Source organism: Euleptes europaea, chromosome 1, assembly GCF_029931775.1.
Source record: "Euleptes europaea isolate rEulEur1 chromosome 1, rEulEur1.hap1, whole genome shotgun sequence".
NCBI classification, from domain to species: Eukaryota; Metazoa; Chordata; class Lepidosauria; order Squamata; family Sphaerodactylidae; genus Euleptes; species Euleptes europaea.
In genome coordinates, this window is record NC_079312.1 from 52,475,914 (window position 1) to 52,497,728 (window position 21,815).

Here is a 21,815-nt window from a genome sequence, read left to right on the forward strand (position 1 = left end):
GGGCTGATGTGGTTAAATCAAACCTCTCCAAGAAAATTGTACACATTCTTGAGGAAAATGTAGGGGGGGGGAGGGAATCTCCATTGCTGCACAATTAACTCTGCTACTGTGCAGAGTACCAAATCAAAGGTATGTGCTAGGCCCAAGATGTCTGGAACAGCCACATAGATGTCATGGCAGCTAAGAAGCGCTGAGCCAAACTGGCTTATTTCTAACACTAAACAAACAATCTTGATATTGCTGGCTGGAAACTTATCTTGGCTACCCAAAGCAAACACAGTAGTCCTGACTAAAGGAGAACCATGATGAATAGTTGAAGTTTTGGTCACTAATATCTTGTTCTAGCCAGTATGGGATATGTAGACACACTTCTCGTGGCTGAGGGTGGCCTGGGGCGGCGGCCTCGGCCCTTGCCTGGCCGGGCCGCCGCACCTCGCAGCCGAGAGCGGCCTGCGGCGGCGGCCTCGGCCCTCGCCCGGCCGCCCCGCCCTCGCCCGGCCGCGCTGCTGCTTCTCGTGGCCGAGGGTGGCCTGGGGCGGCGGCCTCGGCCCTCACCCGGCCGGGCCGCCGCACCTCGCGGCCGAGAGTGGCCTGGCAGCCTGGGGCGGCGGCCCCGGCCCTCGCCCGGCCGCCCCGGCCCTCGTGGCCGAGGGCGGCCTGGGGCGGCGGCCTCGGCCCTTGCCTGGCCGGGCTGTCGCACCTGGCGGCCGAGAGCGGCCTGGGGCAGCCTGGGGCGGCGGCCTCGGCCCTCGCCCGGCCGCGCTGCCGCTTCTCGTGGCCGAGGGCGGCCTGGGGCGGCGGCCTCGGCCCTTGCCTGGCCGGGCTGCCGCACCTGGCGGCCGAGAGCGGCCTGGGGCTGCCTGGGGCGGCGGCCTCGGCCCTCGCCCGGCCGGGCCGCCGCACCTGGCGGCCGAGAGCGGCCTGGGCCGGCCTGGGGCGGCGGCCTCGGCCCTCGCCCGGCCGCGCCGCCGCTCCTCGCAGCCGAGAGCGGCCTGGGGCGGCGGCATCGGCCCTCGCCCGGCCGCCCCGGCCCTCGCCCGGCCGCTTGCCGTTCCTCGCAGCCAAGAGCGGCCTGGGGCGGCTGCCTCGGCCCTCACCCGGCCGCCCCGGCCCTCGCCCGGCCGGGCCGCCGCACCTCGCGGCCAAGAGCGGCCTGGGGCAGCCTGGGGCAGCGGCCCCGGCCCTCGCCCGGCCGCCCCGGCCCTCGTGGCCGAGGGCGGCCTGGGGCGGCGGCCTCGGCCCTTGCCTGGCCGGGCTGCCGCACCTGGCGGCCGAGAGCGGCCTGGGGCAGCCTGGGGCGGCGGCCTCGGCCCTCGCCCGGCCGCGCCGCCGCTTCTCGTGGCCGAGGGCGGCCTGGGGCGGCGGCTTTGGCCCTCGCCCGGCCGGGCCGGCGCACCTCGCGGCTGAGAGCGGCCTGGGGCGGCTGCCTCGGCCCTCGCCCGGCCGCGCCGCCGCTCCTCGCAGCCGAGAGCGGCCTGGGGCGGCCTTCTGCAGCTGCAGGAGGCTGCCCCGGCCCTCGCCCGGTTGTGACGCCGCCGCCGCCAGGCCCGCGCTGCTTGCTGCCGGGAGCCCAGGTAAGCCTGTGGGGGGGGGGGGGGTTATAAGCCGACCCTCAGCTTATACGCGGGTGCCTAATTTTTCCCCATTTTTGGGGAGAAATTAGGCACCTCGGCTTATACGCGGGTCGGCTTATACACGGGTATATACGGTAGGTGCTGTGGAAGACAGGCAGGATGCTGCTGCAGTTGTCCTGTTTGTTGGCTTCCTTGAGGCACCTGGTTGGCCACTGTGTGAACCACTGCTGGACTTGATGGGCCTTGGTCTGATCCAGCATGACTTTTCTTATGTTCTTAAGTACTGCTACACTATACATATATTTTATATGCCCTTCCTCCAAGAAAAATAACAACAGTGGTATATTGGCAGAATGCCCAGCACCAAATGATACACATTGGTATTATGTTATCGAATTATAGTTGGCTTAGGAAAGTGATTCCATACCAGATGCCTTTTTTTTTAGCGGTGTGGCTTCTGGCAGCAGTACATATATCATTCTTTTCAAGCAGAATGCCACTGCCCTCCTGCCCAGCCCTCAATTATACTGTGTTAAGAGGGGAGGTGGTTTGGAGATTAATTACTCCAGATTTCTTCTTTTCTGGCAATTATATAAGCATAAGGAATACTTGCCTTACTTGGTTTCATCTATGCATGACCCTGGCTTTACTGAAAGCCAATGTGGTGTATTGGATGGAGTGTCAGACTGGGATCTGGGAAACCCAGGTTCAGATCCCCACTCTGCTATGCAGGCTTGCTGGGTTGACCTTGGGCTAGTCGGTGTAACCCACCTCACAGGGCTGTTGTGAGAATAAAATGGAGGAGGGGAGAATAAGGCAAGCTGCTTTGGGTCCCCACTGAGGAGAAACTCAAGAGTACAAATGAAGTATAAAAATTACTTCTTTTCAAAGTGGGACAGCAGTGTATTTTCAAAGTGGTACAGTGAAGAAAGCTGATAGGAAGAAAGTAGATTCCTTTGAAATGTGGTATTGGAGGACAGTGTTACGGATACCGTGGTCTGCCAACAAAACAAACCCGTGGGTTATAGATCAAATCAAGCCTGAACTGACCCTAGAAGCTAAAATTACTAAACTGAGGCTGTCGTACTTTGGTCACTTTATGAGAAGAGAAGAGTCACTGGAAAAGACAATCATGCTAGGAAAAGTTGAAGGTAGCAAGAGATGGATTGGCTCTATAAAGGAAGCCACGGCCCTCAATTTGCAAGACCTGAGCAAGGCTGTTAAAGATAGGACGTTTTGGAGGACATTGATTCATAGGGTCGCCATGAGTTGGAAGCGACTTGATGACACTTAGCACACATACACACACACAGCAGTGCACTTTTCAGATTTTTAAAATAGACTTGGGCCTGATTCAAATACAGGTCTCCATAGTGCTCCTAAATGTTTCTAGTGTTCAACAAAAAAAGGAATCAATGGTAACAGTTGAAAAAATGCCTTAAGCCCCTTCTTATTCTGTATATGACAGTATGTATGTAGCGTGAGTGAAGACAACAGAAGTTTTTTCCCCAGAAGCAAACTCAAGCTTAATGACTCAGGCAAGAAATGGAAATGACTTACCACATAGGAGAATCGCTCCCTGGATCTTCCTTCTCTGCTCACATTTACTGTCACCACGTCAGAAAATTCTTCTGCAGCTTCTCCAGTCCAGCACACAATTCTATGTGAAATGAAGATCACAATTAACAGAAGACAAATGTGTCTGGACTGCAAGCAGGCCCTCATAAAATCACGGATGGATCGAGTGGCTGGGTCAAACAGTAAGTTCTAATACCACCGGAGGAAAAGCGACATGCAAATTTAAATTAAGATCAAACAGGAACTAGAGCCCTTCTACCTTTTATTATTTTTTTGCATGGTACTGTATAACAACTTTTCACAGGAATACTATTCCCATGTATCCTGCAGAACTAATGCACACTAGAAGCAGATTTCTGTTACTTTTCTCACTAGCCTGCCTTAAAGAATCAGAGGACTGCTACACTCTTGAGTGTTTGGGGAGGGAAAGCTCCCACTGCTGTCAAGGAAGCACATACTCCCAAACATGGCACAATAAAAATGGACTCCCTTCTACTAAGCACAGTCCAGACCTCATCACCCTCTCCCCCCATTGCTTTGTCCATAATCCAAATGTTCATGTAAATATTCATGTTACAATATTACTTGGTGCACGGCATGAAGCAAGCTTCTATGAAGAGATCTATAATCAAGGTACCAAGTCTTCACTAACTATTCCCTGTTTGGGATTGACTGAGCCTGAACGCCATGGGAGAGAGCTTGGAATCGGGATACAGAGGGAAGCTGCATGCGTAATTCTTTGGACTGATTTGTAGCTACAGAGCTATTTTTGAAAATTTCGTTGAGGGGTAGCGGCCACTCCAGCCGGCATTGGTTGGTTATGCCTGCGTATGCCACTCAGAGGAATGTCATTGGGGGCAGCTGCCTAACTTGTGGGTGTTGCCAGGATTGCAGTGGATACTGCCACCCTCACTATGTGATAGGTGCCTTGTGGAGAAGCACATGCTGTTTTTTTCTCCCCACAGAATGTCCATCAGGATCCAACCAGAAGCACTGCTATTATGACGGCAGCTGGCCACCACCTCCGCAGCAGCAGCCCTCAGAATTGGGGTCCCCATGTACTTTCAGACAAAGAAAGCTGACTGAAACCATTGCAGAACTAACTCAAAGATACTACATTGCGCCAGACGTTTCCCCCCCCCCACACAAAAAACATAACAATCTGCTCTCCATCCCCTAGTACAAAGATGAGAGTCAGCTAGAACAAGCTGACCCAAAACAGGACCACTTCCTTCATCTATCAAGTTTCAGTAAGACAATCTAGGTCTATCTTATCTTCCATGAATTAATCAAGGAGCAGCAATATTTGGAGGAGGAGGAGGAGAAGAAGAGGAGGAAGAGGAGCAGGAAGAGTTGGTTTTTATATGCCGACTTTCTCTACCACTTAAGGAAGAATCAAACTGGCTTACAATCACCTTCCCTTCCCCACAACAGACACCCTGTGATGTAGGTGGGGCTGAGAGAGTGTGACTAACCCAAGGTCACCCAGCTAGCTTCATATGTAGGAGCGGGGAAACCAACCTGGTTCACCAGATTAGCATCCGCCGCTCATGTGCAGGAGGGGGGAATCAAACCCGGTTCTCCAGATTAGAGTCCACTGCTCTAAACCACCTCTCTTAACCACCCAACAGCCAATCTACATTTTTCTGCCCCTCTGTCTTCAGCTTTACTCTTCCCCTCCTAAAGCCCAGATGTGTGGTGCCAGCCATTGGGCCAGGCCCACTTGCATGCTAAGGAACCCTCAAGAACTTGTGGGGTGGCACCCCCCTTTCCCCTATATCCCTCTCCCACTATTTCCTCTTTCCCTCCCACTGGCAACCACCATATCCTCTCCCCTGTCCCTGCCTCATTTTCTCCTTCTCAGCCATTCAACAAACTACGGTACTTTTTATTTACCTCCCATCTTCAGCTATATTTATTATTTATTTGCTTCATTTATACCCCACCTTTCTCCACAGCGGCGACCAAAGCCATTTACATTATTCTCTTCTACTTCTTTTTAACCTTACAACAACCCTGTGAGGCAGGTTAGATTGAAAGTATGTGAGTGGCCCAAAATCACCCAGTGAGTTTCCACAGCAAGATGGGGACCCTACTCTGAAGCTTTAACTGCTGCACCACACTGGCTTTCAAAGAGTGGCTGCTGTTGAACAGTAGCAAGCAGCTAGGGCTAGCTAAGTGATGCAAATCAGGTGGTATCAAGTCATCCAGTGGTTGCTGCCAATCCTAGGGTTGCCAACCTCCAGGGGGGACCTGGAGACCTCCCAGAATTACAACTGATCTCAATGTGACAGAGATCTGTCCCCCTGGAGAAAATGGCTGCTTTGGCAGGTCGGCTCTATGGCATTTAATCCGGCTGAGGCCCCTCCCCTCCCCAAACTGCACCCTCCCTGGACTCCACCCCCAAATCTCTAGTAATTTCCTATCCTGGAGCTGGTAACCCTAGCCAGGCCTGGCCCCATTGAGTCCTCCCTCAAAGGCCAAAACAGCATTGGAAAGGACCCTACACCCTACCCCTACTTTTACTTGCAGAAACCCAGCCTGGACTGCTGTGGTTACCTAACAATGGCCACTGAGGGAATCTGTTTGTTAAAGCTACAGGTGCTCCTTTTATCATTTTGGGTTTTTAAAAGAATCCTAATATATATATTTGTAGAGTTTGCAATTTTCTGCAAACCTGGGGCATTTTTCTGGTTTGCAGAAAGATCTGTCTTTCCTGTTCACAGCTCCCATCACCAGATTTAAGTATCCTCAGATTTGGCCAACCTCGCTATTGAAATATAAGATGATAATTCCTATGTATACTGCAGATATTGGGGAGGAGCTCAGTGGTAAAGCATCATTCATGGCATGCTTGCAAGATTTTTCCATATGAAGTTATCTTGTGAAGGCCTCTTAGGCTTTTTGGGGATGATTTCATCGCAAAGAAGGCTTGAGACAGTCACCTCAGCTGGTCTCTGAAGCCTGCCTGGTAGTGATAACAAAGACGACCTTACAAAAAGTAACGTGTATGTGAAGTTTGTGAAAGGTTTGACAGTACCCAATAGTGGTAAAGAAGGGTCTCAATTGTTTGCCAAACAGCTACTGTGTGGGTAGCAGCTGGGCAAGTTCTGATTACACTTGTCACCCTGAGCTGCTGAGGGCATTTGTATGAGACAAGACAGATCTTATTAGCATTTTGTGGAGTTCAACTCTTTGGTACAGGCAGCTACTAGGCTAGTTAAGTGACTGTCATTTCTGTGCTTACTAGAAGGAAGAATCCACCCCAGACTGAAGCCCTCTGAAAAAGAAATAATTCAAAAAACTACCTCAGAGTGCCAGTAATATGAACGTTCAAATTTGAATTTAAGGTTACAAAATCTATTGCTCTGGAGTACATTTCTTGGGTGTGGGGGATCCCAGTAATGACTTTCTCTTAGCTCACAGCCATTACTGGGCTCCACTCTTGCCACTAGTGACAGTCAGTCAATCATTTATTGATATGGCACATAGCCAGATATATACAAAAAACATTAAACATTAAAACCAGGAATTCCAAGTATAAAATACACTGGATACTACATAAAATCCTAAAAGGACACTACTACATACATAGATAAAGCAGGTCATCCCAACAATTTGCACCTAATTTTGGATGCGGCGGTACAAAATTTAGTAGTGTCGACAGAAACCCTTGGATTTTCATCTGAGAGCAACTTCCTTGTCCTCTCCAACTCTCCAATCTGAGAGCCTGTTAATCCAAGGCTGAATAAATTTGCCACGAATATCTTCACAGTAATGGCGGTGGATGAGAATATGCTCCATGGTTTCTACATCCCCTATACCACACTGGCATAATCTTCTGAGATGGGGATTTTTAATTATCTACCCTTTAGGAGTGCTGAGGGGACGAGTGACAGTCTATACATGGAGAACAATTTCCTACATAGAAGTAATGTTCATATATCATGGAAGAGCCTGTCTCGGGTCTCACATTCAGGTTGGTTCACTGGGTCAGAAAGCAAATAGCAGCAGCTCCTATTAAGTTCTGGGAGGCTTGCAGCTAACTGAAAGTCTCGCTCTTCAGTTTACACACACAAGCAAACATCCACACATGGATGTCATGTTCCAGATCTCTGAAGAAGGACCACTGGAAAGGACCCATCAGCTGAAACATTAAAGAAATAAACGATCCCGCTCCTTTCCCTTTGCAGACATTTAAATCATTCAGATTGAGTTACTCACTCCTCAGAGACTGTATATCTGTCCTGGAGCGGTGAACATTTCACATTTCCTAACTTGACAGCATTAACGACATCACTGAACCTGCGGCCCAGATTTCTTCCTCGTATTGTGAGCAGAGTTCCTCCTTCCAGGGGTCCATTTAGGGGCTCAATCTACAGGTTTAAAGAGAATTTGATGAGGGTGAGCAAAAACAAAGACACAGGGAGAGAAAAAAACATTAACTCTGACTCCTACATTTTCTGCTAAGTCCAATAAGCAAGCCATCGACTTATCATGCACTCCTTGCTTCAATGTTATTGCTAATTGCAGTTTTTAATTCAGAGGTACTTTTCTTCCCATACAGATATAATTTTCATGCATCACTGAAAAATACAACCAGCTGTACTTAAAACTTGGCACAACACTTTAGGAATAGGGACAGAAACAAGATGTGACCGCTATAAAACCAGGGGGAAATGTAGTATTGGGGACAACCTTTCCATTAATGCCTACAGATCAACCTCCAACTAAGGTCTTTAATGTTCCCACAATTAATAATGTGAATGATAATAGTCATAAGCAGAATGCTAGTACTTTGCATTTATGTATTCTGGCCCAGTTCCAGTTCAGAGACACGGCTGCTTAATTGTCACAGAAGAGCTTAACTAGATGAGACGCTGTAAAACCCATGATCAGATATTCCTGGGTTGTTGTTTATTTACAAAAAAAAAATCTGAATTAGCAAACCTATGGATACCCAATTTGGGCGAAAACCGTGTGGCCTTGGAGGTTTTACTCGCCCATCTCCCCACAGTTTCAATAAAGCAGACCATCCACCCACATGCTATTGTTAGCCTTACAAATGAATAAGACTGGCAAAAGATGGGTGCCTGTCTTTTTTTCCCTTCCAAATCTCAGGAAGTGTGTGTGTGTGGCAGGCTGAAAACTGATTTCAATTCACAAAATCGTACAGGGGTGGGAGGTAAAAAACATTTTTTCCCATGTGGCTGTAATTTCTATTTCAAAAGTACTTGGAAGATCTCCCAACATCTCATCCAATTAGACTTGGAGGTTCTTCATTTAAATGCCGCTACCCAGGACTTGCTGAAATGGGACTGGGAGGAGGGCAGCAGTGGTTCAGAGTTACGACTGCAACAATAACTTTACTGCATATTCAGGAGAGGTTTCCTTTTGTCACCATTAGTTCTGCAGTCGGCCACAAAGCCACTTTGATTTCATTGGACATCTGGTCCAGCTTAATGCCTCACATTTAGAAAAGGCCTTTTTATTGCAAACAACCTCTCAGAAGAGGAGAGGAGGGGGGGGGGAAACCAAAGGCAATGAAGCCACACAGGAACGGCCGCCTTCCTTCCTCAAAGTGCACTTAGAGAGGCTGCAGCTTGCCATTCACTGTAGCTGCTGCCAACATCACATGACGTCAACCAAGGGGCAGAAGGTCAAGAGCGGAGGCTCCTTCTTCCGCTAAGCTGGCGAGGGCTGATAATGTCCTCTTGCTAAGCTCCCTGCCCCTTTCCCAATAGATTCGCAGTTGTCTTCCTCCTCCCTGAGACAACTGTGTAGGCACTGAAAGAAAAGCTTGTTTGTTTTTTGAAATGGGGAATTTGGACTGAATATACAGGATCTGCTATGGAAATAGCATCTCAATCCCATGACATGCTGTAACTGTAATTCTTATGGGGTTTTTTTCTCACTAGTTGTTTTGGCAGAGAGCTGGAGGGAAGGCTTCTACACAATAGAGTGGAGCAGGCCTTTTAGTTTATTTTTGTTTTGCGTTTCTCTTCCACTGTGAGACTTATTGACAGTACAACTGAAAAAGTGGATATTACTTCTGCGTGGGATATTGTGTGGGTTCCAAGTGTAGACTTGTCAGCAGTGATGAAAGTACACTGATCTTTATATGGGGTGAGAAGTCCCAACTGTACCATGCATTGATAAACAGACATATATGTTCATCATCATATGTATGTGGTGTACACAAAATTTACTATGCTAAAGAGATAAAAATGTTGGAATCCTGTTGCTCTTAGGCATTTTTCGAATGCACTTCTAAAACATGACTTACTTTACTTGTATAATAGAATTCTATGCCACTAAAATCAGTGGGACTTAAAATGCTTAATTATGACTTCAATGAGCCCCGTGTTTAGAATGTACTTTTCTAGATATAACTTTAATGACTTGGGCTCTTTTCTAAAATCCTCCACTTGGCCAGTCCCCACTTGGATCTGCTTCTCTTCCTTCCTTCCCTTGATATAGATTTGCTCCCCCTCCTCTTGCCAGCGTGGTGTAGTGGTTAAGAATGGTGGTTTGGAGCGGTGGAGTTTGATCTGGAGAACTGGGTTTGATTCCCCATTCCTCCACTTGAGTGGCGGAGGCTAATGTGGTGAACTGGATTTGTTTCCCCACTCCCACACACGAAGCCAGCTGGGTGACCTTGGGCTAGTCACAGCTCTCTCCGAACTCTCTCAGCCCCACCTACCTCACAGGGTGTCTGTTGTGGGGAGGGGAAGGGAAGGTGATTGTAAGCCGGTTTGAGTCTCCCTTAAGTGGTAGCGAAAATCGGCATATGAAAACCAACTCTTCTTCTTCTCCTTCCCTCCAACTTTCCTTCCTGCCCGTCCCTTTGGCCACCAACCCACTGGGACTCCCTCCCTCAGCTGTTTGCCTGCCTACTTGCACTTTTCTTTTTCCCATCCTCAGCTCCTGCAATGTCTCCTTCTTCCTCTGGCATCTTCCTGTTCCTGCTTCCCCTTTCACAAGCTTACCATGGGACTGGTTGTCAGGAGCCCTTTTGGTTTGAATTTCTTTTTTTGCCTGCTACATCTGCACATGGCACAGTGATTCTTTTGGGGATTTTGCACCCCCGCCCTGAAACTTTCCTTATTTTTCTGCAACCCATGGTTTCTCTTGGGTTATCAGAAGCCTATCTCACAGCCCCGGGTGGCCCTATTGTGTAGGTTTTTTCATCTGCACGGGGTGTCCATACATGTCTATAAAATATGTAGATGAAATTGAAGTTCCATTTATGCCCATGGCCAATTTCACACAGATTTTAATGAAGCTAGGATTCCATGAATAACATGACAAAGTGTGTAGCGCCATTTTAAAATCTCAGACTTCAGGATATATCGTATTTGGAGTTTGCAGGCAAGGTGTTCATTCTTCAATAAGTAATCCTCAGGTGTACCCACCTGAATTGAACTCGATTCCATTGTTTACAGTTACCCTAAAATTTATCTTAGTATGCAAGTTCTCGCCTTAACCTCTATCAAGGATAACAGATTCCTCAATTGTCCCCTGAGGTAGTGTGTCTCTATTACTTTTTCTTTGTTTTCAGACCTCCCAGCTCTTTAAGCTTGCTGTGGCAAAATGATGTTGAGTATAATTTTCTGCATTGCACTGAGGCCTTACCTTCCTAATTTCAGGAGGAGGGCACATGCCTGGTATCTGAAGGGATTCAGCATTTAGTCTGCAACTAGAACTACTTTCACTCCAAATGCATCGATGACCCAGATCTTCTCTCCCAAGACACTGAGAACAATCAGCACTTCCAGTTGCACAATTATAAATTTCCACTGTGGGAGAAAAAAAAAGAAATATTCTAAAATGGAGAATTGCATGACTTTGTTTACCTTTGTGTACACATACACATAGACACATAGACACATGGCTATGTAATACTTAAAATCCAACTGAGGAACAGAAGAGTTGGAACATATATCAAACTGAAGGAGTTTTGGCTATGGTCCTAAACAATTCCCAGAATTTCTGGATGCTGGTTCCCACAGCAACACAATTTAGCACTTTAAAAAACCCTTTGTCAATTTATTCTACATTTTTTAAAAAATTCCAGATAACCAGATGAGATTAACAATGTGATTCTAAGCAGAGTTATTCCCTTCTAAACCCAGTGACTTCAACTTGATTTAGGAGCTCTGTACAGCTGACTCCATTTAGTTAGCAAGAGAGTCACATCAGTTCAGTTTTCGAAAGGCAAATCATGCTAGTTACAATTAAGCAAATATTCCATAATCCTTTAGTCAAGTTTCCTGGAATTAAAAAAAAAACTTATTTCTTTCTGTCCCTGTTTCACTGTCATGTTGTCTTTTTATGACTGGTTCGTTTGACTTTCTCGGTCTCATACCTTTCACCCATGAATCAATGGTGTATAGTGTTAGGGAACATTATTTTCAATACATGCTACAGAACAAAGTTAAATAATATAGAAATCAATAACCAACTGATGTGGGGGAGGGTGTTTAACTAAACTGGGGCCTCTAAATCAATGAAAACTTGAGAATCAACCTGTTGGGTCAAATTGAAAGACCAACTAGATCAGCATTCTGCCTCAAACAGAGGCCTATCAAATGACTGTAGGAAGTTCAGAAGCATAATGTGTTGGAACTGTATGTCATACAGTTTGGCGTCAGCAACTCATGATCACTGAACATAGCAGTTCTGTTTAGGTATTATGGCTCATAGCTACTGATTAGGCTTGCCCTCTGTGAATGTGATTATTCTTTTTTCAGACTATCTGAGCACACAAAAAGATGAGACAAAGAACATGGATATCTCTCTGTCAGACTATAAAAGGTAAATTGCTTGGGTACATAGCTGTCATATGGACTGAGGCCACATGGGGAGAGGAGATTTCATAGAATCATAGAGTTGGAAGGGACCACCAGGGTCATCTAGTCCAACCCCCGCACAATGCAGGAAATTCACAACTATCTCCCCCCACACCCCCAGTGACCCCTACTCCATACCCAGAAGATGGCTAAGATGCCCTCCCTCTCATCATCTGCTTAACGTCATAGAATCAGCACTGCTGACAGATGGCCATCTAACCTTAAAAACCTCCAGGGAAGGAGAGGTTACCACCTCCTGAAGAAGCCTGTTCCACTGAGGAACCACTCTGTTAGAAAATTCTTCCTAATGTCTAGACGGAAACTCTTTTGATTTAATTTCAACCCTTTGGTTCTGGTCCAACCTTCTAGGGCAACAGAAAACAACTCGGCACCATCCTCTATATGACAGCCCTTCAAGTACTTGAAGATGGTTATCATATCACCTTTCAGTCTTCTCCTCTTCAGGTTTAAATCTTCAACCCCCTCTCCGTGGTTTTCCTAATAAAAACTGGGCTTTTGTGTGGCAGGGTTAAAGGGGGGAAGATGAGATTTTAAAGAAAACCCTTTTCCTTTAAAAAGCTACAAATAGCACAGTGACCCAAGTTTCAATTAGCAAAACTAAATGGGGATTGAAGAGTTAATTCCCTTTCCCTCCTTCCCAGACAGCCATGATTCAAACAGCAGCTGTGCATGCAATTTAGCTTTCACCGTCCAGTGGAGATGTGTTATCTTCATCATGTCTGTTTGTGCCTTGAGGGCCAAGTTACACGTTACTCTAGTAGCGTGGTTGCTGCCACCAAGCTGTTTCAGCAGTTTGTTCCCGTGCCACTCTGCCCAGGAGCTTTGCTCACACTGCATGGGTATGCCTGCAGCGCTATGTGGTGTGTGACTGGTATCAGCATAATTATGCCATATGGCTGAACCATGCGGACAGAACGTTTGACATGTTATCAAAATGGTGTGTGAAACAACTGTGCAGAAGCTCCTCAACAGAAGGCACTATCACGCTGCAGGTGACAGAAACCAGCCCTCACCTAGCCTCCGTCCCACATTCTGTGTTAATGAATTCTATGATTCTAATTCAGAGAAAGCTAGCTTCCACTAAAGTCCTAATGAAATCAAATGAACAGATTTTATAAAGCAACAATAAATATGGAAGGATCCCCAATTCATGAGACTAATTAGCTGTAATTAAATTAAGTTGGTTAATTTCCATGGGACTTAAGCCGTACTCACTTCTGGGTAATCAGTGTCCATTGGCTAATTATGCAGTGGGCGTGCCCTGAACTTTGTGTAAAATTTCTCAGTATCCTTTGTGGAGTGCCTTGTCAAAAGCTTTTGAAAATCTAAGTATCTGATAGATACCAGATTTCCACTGTCTACATGTCTGCTAACACTCACACAAAAATTCTAAAAAATTGGCAAGGTCAATCCTTGCAGATGATTCTCTGTCAGCGAGGCAAGCCTCATTCTTCTATAGATTGAACAACTCTAGTTGTAAAAGCTGTTAGGCAAGACACATTGACTAACGATTCAGCCATTTCCTGGCCATCTTCCAGCCTTTTCATCAGAAGGCTGATTTCAGTTGAACTTAACTCTTTCTCAATGGAGTTGATCCAACCATCCTCCAAGGAGCTTTCCTCCAACTTGAGGAACTCTTTCTCCAATGGAAGAGCCAATTAAGTCGGAGGAAGGCTCCTTAGGCAGGAGGAAGCCCTCCAACTTCGCTCTGTGGTAGGCTGTCTTTTAAGTGACAACAGAGGAAGCAATCCTGATCAGGTCTTTTCAGAAGTGTGTTAAGTGCTGTCAAGTCACTTTTGACTTCTGTTGACCCTATGAATTAATGGCCTCCGAAACAGAATTACTCAACTTCAAGGTTGACAATGAGGAAATTGAAATTGTTCAAGACTTCCAATTCATTGGCTCCATCATCAACCAAAAGGGAGACTGCAACCCAAAAATGAGGAGACTGAGACTGGGAAGGGCAGCCATGAAGGAACTAGAAAAGATTCTTGAGGTCGATTACGCATGGCTGTTTTGTCTCTCTATTCTCCCAGGAATGTAGCAAATCCGTGAAGTTGAAATGCACGTCCTTCTCCCACGCGCACGCTCAACCCACCTCCTATCGCTACATTTCCGGGTTATCCAGGTCCTGGCTTATTGCAACTTTTAATGGGGAGTGCACGACACTTCCGGGCGTTCGCCGGTGCATTTTTGGCGCCCAGGTCGACTCCCAGCCAGAAGACTGCCCGGCCATGACAACAGCAATGGTGACTCCTTCCCCCCCACCTGTGCCCCTCTCTCCCCCTCTCCGCCACATTCCCGCACCTCCTCCACCTCTCCCCAGCACCAGCCAGCATTTCAGCCCACCTCACAGCCTGCAGCCCCACAGAGCTGAAGCGGCTAAGCGGCGGCTGGAAGTGCGCAGCATTGGCACTGGAAGGAGCCACCGTCGCCGTCTCACTGCTTCAACTCTCAGACCGTGGGGCTTTGGGTAGCAGGCTGCAGGTTGTGAGGTGGGCTGAAGCTGCCTGGTGGTGGGGAGAGGCGGAGGAGGGAGCGGGAGTGGAGGGAGAGGGGGAGAAAGAGGGGCTGCTGCTGCCCCTTCTTCATTTGTTTGTCCCTGTCCCGTGCGTTCGATTTTTTACACGTGGGATTCGAAGGTGTGAGGGCAGGGACAAACAAATGTGAAAACAGCCATGCATAATTGACCTAAGTGTAAGGATGTGTCACTGGCAACCAAGATCAAGTTAATTCATGTCATAGTATTCCCTATTACTATGTATGGGTGTGAAAGCTGGGATATTGTATGCTGTTTTGAGGCCTTTAGGGGAAGGGGAGGATAAAAAAGTAACTGAAACAGGTACTAGAGAATCACAACCCTTAAAATAAACTCCTGGGGGTTTCCAAGAGGACATTCAGAAACAGAGGCAGAAAGAACTTTCATATAATAAAATATGCAAATCACAACTAACGGAATTATTCCGAAGTGAAGGATTATAGTCTTGCTTGCTTTTCCATAATCCAAAAGCAAGTATGTAAAGGGTTAGCTGAGAATGAAATTTAAGAGGCTCTTCCCGGCTCTAATTAGAGAAGAACTGCTGAGAGCTTTGTCTTAGATTTATTTATCTTGGTTAACATTGTTTCCCATAGTATTTTGGAGTGTATGGATATGATACAGTTTCTACTGAACACCCATAGGTTTGGAAAAATCAAAACCACAACTGAAAGAAAAAAAGGCTAGAAGCAATTTCACTTGTGTAACAGTGAAATGGGAGGGAAGTGCGGCATGGTATAGCCCAATCTCATTAGATCTCGGAAGCTAAGCAGGGTCAGAAGGGAGACCACCAAGTAAGACTCTGCAGAGGAAGGCAATGGCAAACCCCCTCTGCTTCTCACTTGCCTTGAAAGCCCCTTGCTGGGGTCACCATAAGTCAACTGCGACCTGATGGAACTTTACACGCACACACACAAGAGTAGAATTCCACAGATTTAATACTCTACGATGGGGTCATTCTAGAATTCTATAGGGTGGCCTCTGCTAAAAATCTCTGCCTGAACAATCTGCACGAAAGGGGATAAGTACTCTATCTGGAGCTTATTCTTTTCCCAAGCATCGTTGGAGGCCCCAAAGAATTGCTCACTGCTGTGGCATGTATCAAAAAGAGATGGTGAGGAATCAATTCACCCTTAACACTGCTACTACCCTGTCTTATCCAGCTACTTTATCTTCTGTGTGGTGCTTGAGAACTTTGCCTGAGTGATCTTCTGAACATGCAAACAGAGATTTGAAGGGGAAAGTCTGGAACAAACACCCCTATCTTGCTCTTCCAGGGGAACAAAAACTCAACATCTAACACCATGAATTAAATACAACTATTATACCCATGTATAAATAAAAAATAAGACTCAGAATAATAAAACATTAAAACATCATCCACATGCAAACTTCAGGATGTTGCAGATCTTATAACTCAAATAAACAACACATTAGTGTCCATTCACCATCTAGTAACAGTCATCAGAAGGTACTCTAGAATAGCCAGGTCTTACTGACTTTTCTGAATGCTAAGAAGGTTGGGATTAGGTGCATTAGTTAAAGGGTCTTGTTCCACAATAGGGAGGGGGATGACAGCTATATAAAGGCTCCAACTCTCACCAAGGCCAACCATACTGTTCAAGAAGGGATGGTCCAGAGATGGGCTGACCTAAGTATGGGAGAGGTGGTCCCTCAGATGTGAGGGTGCCAGGTTATAAAAGGATTTAAAAGGTAATAACCTGCGCCTTGAACTGAATCCAGAAACAAGAACATAAGAAGAGCTCTGCTGGATCAGACCAGACAAATTGGGAGCCAGTATAATTTATTCAAAATTAGTGTTAGGCACTCAAATCTACTTGTATCAAACAGGCAGCTGCATTTTGCACCAGCTGGAGTTTCCAAGTTGCCTTTAACGGCAGCACCACACAGAACATGTACAGGCACGCCTCGTTTTATTGTGCTTCACTTGATTGCGCTTCGCAGGTATTATGTTTTTGAGCACGTCTATCAGCGCCATTTTTCCAACAGCATGTGCTCACTTCGTGTCTCTGTGTCACATTTTGGTAATTCTCGCAATATTTCAAACTTTTCCATTATTATTACAGTACATTTTTTGGGACATAATGCTATGGCACACTTAATAGACTACAGTATAGTGTGAACATAACTTTTATGTGCCAAAAATTCGTGTGACTTGCTTTATTGAGAGGTTTGCTTTATTGCAGTGGTCGGGAAACAAACCTGCAATATCTCTGAGTTACACTTGTACAGTAATCCATCCTTCAGGAACACAGCAGTAGATCATGCCACTGTGTTATACAATTACCGTGTATGTGTATACCTGTGTGGCTTATATGGATACATTTGTCTGCACTTATATGCTGCACATTTGCATATTTAACAGGGTGTATTTAAGTTGCAGCCAAGTAAAAGAGTCGGTTGGTGGTATGTATAGCCTATTCTTGAGTATTTGTAGCTTGTAAACAATGTAACTCCACTTGTACCCTCTTGCATTGGTTTGTGTACAAAAATATGTATGCTTGCATACATGAGTAAAGACCTGGTTGGCCACTGTGTGAACAGACCGCTAGATTTGATGGGCCTTGGTCTGATCAAGCATGGCTTTTCTTATGGTCTTCAAAAATACAAATTACATTTGATTGTCACGTCATGTTTGCGAGTGCAAACTGTATGAGTTTAATGGTTCTTGTGGGTTATCCGGGCTGTGTAACCGTGGTCTTGGTATTTTCTTTCCTGACGTTTCGCCAGCAGCTGTGGCAGGCATCTTCAGAGGAGTAACACTGAAGGACAGTGTCTCTCAGTGTCAAGTGTGTAGGAAGAGTAATATATAGTCAGAAAGGGGTTGGGTTGAGCTGAATCATTGTCCTGCAAAAAGTATCAAAGGTAATGTGCTATTCATTGTCCTGTAAGTATCAAGATAATGTGCTAATGAGGGTGTGGTATGTTAATGTGCTAATGAGGGTGTGGTATGTTACACAGCCCGGATAACCCACAAGAACCAATGAACTCTGACCGTGAAAGCCTTCGACAATATTTTGTATGAGTTTAAATCTGTCATTTCTCTGATTTTACTATAATACACAAAGAAGATTTTAGGAGAGTTTTTAAAAAATCCCACTAGTCACAAGCTTATCAGATCTTTTTAGCTCATTTTAGCACCCTCTCCCAATAAGAAAAGGTAAACATAGCTTTAAAGCATACCTGTCATAATCTGTGGACTGTCGATAAATCTATCAGGTTTTTCTTTCAGTTGAAGGTTTACTGGAAAGAGGTGTCTTTTCTCTGAAGTGTAAAGCTGTATGAAGAAAGAGTTACCCCATTTACTAAAAAACCAGAGCATAGTGGTAGAATCAGCTGTTATCACAAAAGCAGAAGATGTTTCTTAGAATATGAGGTTCAGATTTTCAGCAGGACGGATATAGTTCTATCTTCATTAACTAAGTCTTGGCAACAGAGAAATCATTGTAGAAACACAGTCTTTTTGTGAAAACCAGGAAAGCAAATTTCTGCTATCCAAGAACTGTGTGGTAACTAAAAGGTCAGCCTGATGTTTGTAAATGTAAGACAACCATCTTAAGCAGATCTACTCAGAAACCCACATATTTTTATTTATTTTATTTCCTCACATTTATATTCCACCCTCATTCCCGGCAAGCCAAGCTCAGAGTGGGTCACAACATTTAATATAAAAACATAGATTAAAACATACTTAAAACCAACTTCCCAGCAACGAATAAAACAAGATGGCAATAGTAAAATTCAAGAAATAGAGCCACTGAAAAAACCAGGCCAGGCAGTAACCTCCAACCTAAGTTGGGGAGAGAGGGCGGGGAGGCCAGCAATGATGGTATTGGAAAAACTTGCGGCTGCCCTCATTCGTAGGCCTGGCAGAACAGTTCTGTTTTACAGGCCCTGCGGAACTCATTTAGGTCCTGCAGGGCCCTGATGTTATTAGGGGGGCTGTTCCAGCAGGCTTGGGCTAGGTTTGAAAAAGCCCTGGCCCTTGTTGAGGACAGTCGCACGCTCCTCAGGCTGGGGACCACCAGTACATTGCTATTCATCGAGCACAGAGCTCTCTGGGGGGCATACCAGGAGAGGCGGTCCTGCAGGTACTCATAGGTCTATTCAGTGGGGCTTACTTCTGACATAATATCCTTAGGATTGAAGTATAAGACTCTTAAGTGTGACTGTGAAAAGCTTAAATGTATGGCAGCAGTTTGATAATCACTGTTGAACAATTTATCATCCAGTGCCCTATGTTCATGTGAGCAAAAAACTGAACTGTCAGTCATATGTTGTATGAGGCTAGATCCTGATAAGGATTGAGATGGACTATCTGACTGGCCTGTGACTCTCTTACTAGCACATGCAAAGCAGACTTCAGAAGAGAAGAAAAATACACACGTTAGCAATGAACTCACCAGCACATTGCTGCACTGAACAGTCGATACATTCACCCACTGGGCCTCAAAAATCCTGTCAGCTCCAAAGTGACATTCCAAAGGCATTTCCTAGACAATGAGAAACAGGGAAGAATTTGTGACATGATGTCCCCCCCCCCACAATCAGGAACAAGAAATGAGTGGTATAAGGGTCTCACTTACTGCTATATACAGCAAAAATAATAACTATGATCAACGCAGTTGATTATCTAAATAAACTTGATGAAAGGAGCTCCAGTGAGCTTTTTTTAGGCATTACACATCTTGAACACTACATCGTAGTTAGTCACTGTTGTGATTATTCTTAAAGGCACAAAAAACTGTCTCCAGGATTAGGAAATGTTTAGACAGTTTCCCCTTTAATGAAAGAAGATCACACCCTGAATAAAGCTGTGGCTGATTCTAAATGGCATAACTAAAAATTAACAATTAAAAATTAACAATGCATACTCCACTTCTCTCAAAGGTCCACACAACTAAATAGTCATTACTTCAGCTTCCTTCTCACAGTTGTGCTGAACAAAACATCTGCACCAAAACCTATTTTCCTTTGCTCTGGTTACCCTAGGAGACAAATTCAGTTATGCTGAAATTCATACCCTCTCCCCGCTCATTTGAATGCTATTTTAAAATAACATTTAAAACCATGAACAGATTTTATAAAGTATCTTTAAATGTTAAAGGAACTCCAGATTTATGGCAGGAGCTTGCTGATTCACCGGCAGCTGAAATGCTTTCTTTTCCAAATAATTTACCTCAAATGTTTCTGGCTTCCAAACTAACACAGCTTCACTGGCCGTAACAGCAGCAAGCAGCATAGATTTCACACCTGCCACTTAAATCTCTTTTGAGCCTCTCTATTGTTGTTTGTATATTAAAAAAAACAGAAATGCAGTTTTAGAAGGGCTTATACCAGGTTTTGAAATCCATGCAGGAAAGGTACGTTTACAGTTGCATTTCAGCTTTCCTGTATTTTTGTGTCACCTGGGAATAGATGCATTCTCTTAGAGGCTCATTTCTAGTCTGATATCTATTGTTTCCTATAGAGGCAGACACACTTGAGAATGATTCCCCCCTCTTTAAATTTAAACTCTCTTCCCTGTATGACAGTGACTTTAGTCATTCTTAACAGGTAAGGCACAGCTGTTCTTGAATCCCTCTTCCTTTTTCATGACTGTGAGCATCACCTCTCATCCATTTCCTTCGCCTTTCTGACAAAGCAGTTCACAAAGTCAGTGGAAAAGCCTCGTAAATTCCAGCAACGTGACTTAAAAAAAAATAGTATGTACAGAACCACTGGTGCACATATACACATCCTTTGGAAGAAAAGATGGGATAGCTGGTAAAAAACCACTGTTTAGACCTTTCCCACAAAATGTAAATTACAACAGAGCAGAGCATTGATGAAATTGACTAACATTTCCCTCAACCTTGTCAGTTTCACAGGAGACCAGAAAGGGTGACAGAAATGGTGGAGTGGGAGAGTCCAAGCAGGTAATGATGGGACTGCCTCAGAGCCTAGTGAGAGGGTAGCATGGGCCAGCATGCAGAATAGGCAAAGTAAGAGGCTGTCTTCTTCCACTCTAGCTGGAGAAGATTTAGTGACATTTAAAAAGCAGGAAAAGTGTTAACTTGTGAATTGTGGTCATGCCTATTAGCTGAAGTGAGGGAAGATTCCAAAGCAATCTAATGTAATTTCAACCAATTATTTTTGACTGCAAGAATGCATGAACTCCCCAGCCAAGTAATCATAAATTATACCTTTTCCCCCAGAGAAATGCAGTATTGGTAATCTTATCTAGTACTTATAGATGGGCTGAGAGAGGAAGCCAACTGGAAGGTATATGTCAGGAGTTGGGAACCAAAGTATCTTAGTAGCTTTCCTGTTTATTCCACCCCTTACCGAGTTACACACAGAATCTGTTCTCTGTAGTCACCTTCCAGCATTTCAGAGGAAGCCATGTTTTGCTGACAGAGTAGGGGCACATCCTTATTTACCAGTGCCAGACCTTTGGGAGGAAACTGTGATAAAGCTACAGCACAAAGTGTTTTCATTGCTGGTGTTGCAAGCAATCTGAGCCTTTGTCTAAGACTTGTTAAGTTCCACTGTTGGGTACTGCAACTACATCAAAAACTGTCAATACAGGCCCTTCAAGAAGCTTTTATAGACTGTTTTGCTGTGAACAAAAAAGGAGAACTATATGCATGCACATCCACAAACAGGGGAAGTGCTTTTCAGGCAAGCCCACATGGAAATTAGGCCTGCAATTGCAAATGATTGTTTAAAAATGTGGCACACTATGACACATGGAAGCATTCTGCAAATACTAGCTTTTAACAAAACATTTCTTCCTCTCTATTAATTCCACTTGCACTTCCTGATTACACTGATAAAGCATGGTGGTCTATCTAGCCCAGGGATATCAGGAAGAGAAGACGCTTTAAGCAGGGTACTCAGTACACTTACCCTACTTGGGATAAAAATGTAAATAATAATAGCAACGATGATTAACAATAAACAACAACATGAGATCTCAAACAAGTTGAAATTGAAATCAAACAAAACAGAAAGGATGGCAATCAGCAATGCTGATATTCTGGGGCAACCGACCTTGCCTGCTTTGGATGGAATGTGACTAACCCTGTCTAATCAGGTGAGGAACCTGGAGGTGGTCTTGGTCTCAACCTCATTGAGAGAGAAACAGCTGCTGCTGCCTTGTACCATCTATGGCTGGCTGGTAGCATGTCCTCCCTTCTAGATGCAGTGAACCTGGCCAAGTGGATTCAAGCCACTGCAATTTCCAGTTTG

At 45.3% G+C, this 21,815-nt stretch overlaps 1 protein-coding gene across 1 annotated transcript in view; it reads right to left on the bottom strand.

Moving 5' to 3' along the window:
• Positions 1–21,815, bottom strand: part of PLXND1 (plexin D1) — a 174,104-nt gene that overhangs the window by 74,654 nt on the left and 77,635 nt on the right. Inside the window, exons 13-17 of the mRNA XM_056846862.1 lie at positions 18,986–19,075; positions 17,766–17,859; positions 10,788–10,951; positions 7,377–7,528; positions 3,135–3,234 (exon numbers count right to left, since the gene is read on the bottom strand). Of these exons, the coding sequence (XP_056702840.1) occupies positions 3,135–3,234; positions 7,377–7,528; positions 10,788–10,951; positions 17,766–17,859; positions 18,986–19,075 (600 nt within the window). The remainder of the gene's footprint in view (positions 1–3,134; positions 3,235–7,376; positions 7,529–10,787; positions 10,952–17,765; positions 17,860–18,985; positions 19,076–21,815) is intronic.